The sequence below is a fragment of the Alnus glutinosa genome, chromosome 14 (assembly GCF_958979055.1).
Source record: "Alnus glutinosa chromosome 14, dhAlnGlut1.1, whole genome shotgun sequence".
NCBI classification, from domain to species: domain Eukaryota; kingdom Viridiplantae; phylum Streptophyta; class Magnoliopsida; order Fagales; family Betulaceae; genus Alnus; species Alnus glutinosa.
Window position 1 is genome coordinate 6330598 of NC_084899.1, and position 4879 is coordinate 6335476.

General features: G+C 37.1%; 1 protein-coding gene across 1 annotated transcript; it reads left to right on the forward strand.

Moving 5' to 3' along the window:
- The first annotated feature begins 216 nt into the window (after positions 1–216).
- Positions 217–2017, forward strand: LOC133857302 (protein kinase PINOID 2). The gene is made up of 2 exons (XM_062292517.1): positions 217–839; positions 1005–2017. The coding sequence occupies exons 1-2, from the start codon at positions 268–270 to the stop codon at positions 1837–1839; spliced, it is 1407 nt and encodes a 468-aa protein (XP_062148501.1). The 5' UTR covers positions 217–267; the 3' UTR covers positions 1840–2017.
- The last annotated feature ends 2862 nt before the right edge of the window (positions 2018–4879 follow it).

Here is a 4879-nt window from a genome sequence, read left to right on the forward strand (position 1 = left end):
ATTAATGACCTAATATAGCGGCAACGGTGTGAGACTTAATTAATTAGCAGAAGTAGTGGCATATATATAACCACGTAATAAATTAAAAGAAAATAGTTGATTAGATAAAGTTGCCAAAACTCTATTAGCAAAAGTAGGAATTTGTAAACTTTCTTTACATGATTCATTCGCTAACATCCACAAAGGCTCTCATGTATATAAAAAGCCTGAGAAAGCAAGCAACCCTCTCACACAAATATTTACTCTCGTACATGTTCCCCAACAAAAATGGCCACCATAGCCAGAGATGAATCCGACTATGACAGCAGCTGCTCCTCCTCGATAACCGTGCCGGACTCGACCCGGAGCTGGATGAGCAACCTCAGCTTCGGCAGCCGCCGGAGCTCGGTCTCTGTCTGCTCCTCCACTGACACCTCTCTTCTAAGCTCTCACAAGCCCCACAAGGCTAACCAGGCCGCATGGGAAGCCGTGAGGCGGCTCCGGAGCTCAAAAGGCCGAGTGGGGCTCGACCACTTCCAGCTCCTCCGCCGTCTCGGCAGCGGAGACCTCGGGAACGTCTACCTCTGCCAGATTCGGAACCCGGTGGTGGGGTTGCCGCAGTGCTTCTACGCCATGAAAGTGGTTGACAAAGAAGCGCTTGCCATAAGGAAGAAGCTTCAGAGGGCTGAAATGGAGAAGGAGATTTTGGGTATGCTTGATCACCCTTTCTTGCCAACTCTGTACGCCGAGTTTGAGGCTTCTCACTACTCTTGCCTGGTCATGGAGTTTTGTTCCGGTGGCGACTTGTACGCCGCTCGACAACGACAGCCATTGAAGCGCTTTAGCATTTCATCTGCTAAGTAAGTCCTTCTCTTTAATCTTTAGAATCTGTAAAGTTGCCAACTTTTGTTTTATGAAACACTCTTTTCTTTTTTGTTAGCAACTTTTCAACTTTAGTTAGGTGATAGTCTTTCAATCGATCGTAAATTGATTTCTTAAACTCCATAATATACAAAATGGGACAGGTTTTATGCTGCTGAGACACTCCTTGCTATAGAGTATCTGCACATGATGGGCATCGTTTACAGAGACCTCAAGCCAGAAAATGTGCTGGTCAGAGAAGATGGCCACATTATGCTTTCGGATTTCGATCTTTCACTCAAATGCGATGTCGTTCCGGAGCTCCTAAGGGCTAAACGGTGCTCGGAAGTCAACGACAAGGACGCAAAGTGCTCGACACCTTCTTGTGTTGCGCCCATGCAGTCGTGTTTCTCAGCCTCCAGCAAGAAAAAGAAAGCTAATAATGTTACTACAATAACAGAACGGGTTGATGATGTCCAAGAACTTGTCGCCGAACCAATCCACGCCTGTTCGAAATCCTTTGTCGGGACACACGAGTACTTGGCGCCGGAGGTGATCTCAGGGCAAGGCCACGGGAGCGCAGTCGACTGGTGGACTTTTGGGGTGTTCTTGTATGAAATGTTGTACGGCCGGACACCTTTCAAAGGCGAAAACAATGAGAAAACCCTCATCAACATCCTTAAACAGCCACTAACCTTCCCAAACATTGGTTTGAGCAGCAGCAAAGGGTTTGAAGAGATGGTGAAAGTTCAAGACCTCATAGGGAAGCTGTTGGTGAAGAATCCCAAGAAGAGAATGGGGAGCTTGAAGGGTTCTGTTGAGATCAAAAGGCATGATTTCTTCAAGGGTGTGAATTTTGCTTTGATTAGGTCGGTTAGACCCCCTGAGGTCCCTAGTGATTTACGTAAGATTAGGAGTAGAGCTAATTTGTTACCAAAGTTAAGCAAGAAAGAGAGGGATGAACCATATCAGATCCCACATCATTTTGACTATTTCTAATTTGTAGATGTAAATAAAATAAGGTAAAACAGAAAGCAAATTATCATATGTATCATGACACCAAGGAAAGAGCTGTTTTCCTTCTGTTTTCCCTACTAATGATAAGATTGAGACAATTGATGTAAGACCAAGTCACTATGCTTTGAATTTACATTTATTTGTTTATTATATGTATTAATATATTAGTTCTTTAGCTACTGTTGGACCCTCCCTCTCTTGTGCGTATAATTAGTATTTCTGCTTATGTGTAAAAGAAGAGGGATCCATAATTGTCCCAATGTGATTCTCATGAGAGCTCTATGAGTTAATCATGTGATCACAATAATTACTCCTCTCTATGACTGGAAAAATATATTATAAAATGAAAAATAAAATAAAAAAATGAACTCTTTCTTTTTCTCAAGTTTGAAAAGATTGCCTACTTTTCTCCTTTGGGCACTTTCTTATCCACCCATTCACGTGTCTTTTCACCCAACAAAGTAAAAGAAACAAAAATCAATCATGTTTTCTTGCTCCTCCTCTCTCCTTTCTTTCTCTCTTTTTTAATGAAATTGAGAGAACCAATTGTTGAATCAAATTTTACATACTCATTTGAGGTCTATATATATATATATATATATATATGCTGCATCCATGGCCAATATATATTGACTTGAAACTGCTTCATTCAGGGGATTTGGGACATAAATTTGATGCTTTTGAAAGTTGTTAATTTAGGAGTAATGAATAGTGAAGGTACGTACTTTAAGACCTCAGAAGTAGGATAAACAGGACAATAATTGGGAATTGTGTGAGAGAAAATCATAAAAATAATACTCTACGAAGAAAAGATAGATGTCATTATATAGCGACCACTTGTGACAAAAAGACATGGTTTAGCTCAGAAAACAAGGTTTTTGAAGAATGGTCAAAATAGTGACATCACAACCGAGATGTTTTTATTGAACGAAGGAGATCGATTAATCAAAATGTCAGAACTAATCTTGGAATCCTATTATGTTGTGGAGAGATAAGGTTAAATCCTCGTTTATCAAAAAAAAAAAAAAAATTGCCATAAAATATGTTGCCAAACGAGCCCCATACATGGTTGACCGTACATGTGGGAGTTTTATATATATTCCCATTTCTTGGTTCAAATTCTCGTAAGACACCCGTTTGACTATTTCATTTTTTTTTTTTTTTTAAAAAAATGTTTATCCCACAGTGTAACCCTGTTCGTATATTTTACCAAAATATACAAATTAATGAAAGCCAGGGCAGAAATGAATGATTGCAATATTCCATTTTACAAATTATATTCACTGGGTCACAGAGCTTAAAATAATTATCCATCATTCCCCATAAAAGGACACCGCAGCACCGCTATTGGTGCAACTGCCACTGAATCATATACATTATGCAGCCCAGCATTAGAAACATATATATAGCATGCAGCCCACTGGTCTTCGGTTCACGCGCCGGCCACACCACCTTCTTCGGCCTTGTCTTTTGTTCCGAGCTTATTCTACTGATTTTTCACAACTTTGTTTTTTTGCTGCTTTCTTTGTGTTGTTTGGGATTTTTTTTTGATGAATCTTGTTCGATTCTTGTTAATACGTTTCTTGTAACAATCGCTTAACGGTGGTTGTTGTTTTTATTGCTCGAGGTTTTTTTTCAAACCCTTTTGCTTTTGTATTAACGGCTCTTTGTATTGTTTCTAAAAGAAAAAAAAAAGTAAAATATCTCTATAACTCGATAAACGTAATTTTACGTACGTGGTAGGCTACGTATATTTATGTATTTGTGATTGTTTATTTTTCAGCTTCTCACTGCATCTAAAGAATACGATTTATTTCCCATCACTTTCTTCATTAAATTCTTGAAAAGAAAAAAAATCAAGAAAAGTAAATGGAATGATAGAACAGTACGTCAAATGAGAAATGATGGTTAGAGTCGCGCGCGCGCCACCTCTGAGGACTATTCAGTCAACGCCGTAGAAAGGTGATGAATTTTGGTGAGTTTTGTTTTAGCATCAACAGATCGATCACCATTGATGGAAGTTTGGACTGAAACTGTCAGTGGTCAGCTTGCAGTAGCACGCGAGCTTCGTCCCCACTTTGAATATTTCGTTGCGAAAGAGACAGGGCTATTATAGGCATCATTTCATTTTGGAAATCTCTTTACTTTTCTTCGTTGGATTTTTACGACTTTTATGGCTTATATTTATAATTAATGCAGAATATATATGACAGAAACGAAAGGAATATTAAAGTAATTATGCTGGAATTTTTCTATATACCAGGTAGAGTTCTATTTGGCATTAATAATTCGAGGTCTATTAATTTACAAGAAGGAGACAGATGAACAAATGAAGACAAATAATTGTTAGAGCTATCTAAATGGCATATTTAAGAAATAAAAGAGAATAAAAAATTATTAAGAGAATATCAAATATTATATTCTACTTGATCTATAATTTTTTTTGTTTCTTTTCGAACTCTCCTTCTTTTATTCCATCAATCTTTCATCTTCTTATTTAGAGATATGCTATTTAGTATTCTCTCGTCCTTTTCTGCTGACGTGATATTGTGATGTGAACCAATTGACAAAAAACACTGAAAAAGATAAATTGATCGTTTCAAGTGAGTCATGAACTCCCAGAAATACAGAAGACTGTATTTGACTTAATAATATTCAACATATATCTTTTTTATTAATAATTCCCTTTAAATAGAGTAGCAATACTAATCGGTTACAAAGATAACTAGTAATTAAAATAGGACTCCTAAAGTATCTAACTAACCTACTAGGATTAAGATAGACCTTATTAACTCTAGACTAGGACTCTTTACTCTACTAAAAATAATTGGAATCAAATCCCTTATCAGAGATTATTTGTTATTGGACACTTAACACAAATACTAAATAATATGATTACATCATATTGTTAATCAACCTTTAAAAGAAAAAGAAAAAAAAATAATCAAATGATGAATTGACAATACTAAATCCGCATAAAAAAATTAAGAGAAGGACAAAAAGAATAAAAATAAATAAATAA

Bases quoted from the DNA above. Each gene is read 5' to 3' on its own strand.
- LOC133857302 (XM_062292517.1), top strand. From the start codon at position 268: ATGGCCACCATAGCCAGAGATGAATCCGACTATGACAGCAGCTGCTCC. The intron at 840-1,004 runs GTAAGTCCTTCT...AAAATGGGACAG, and splicing joins TTTAGCATTTCATCTGCTAA to GTTTTATGCTGCTGAGACAC.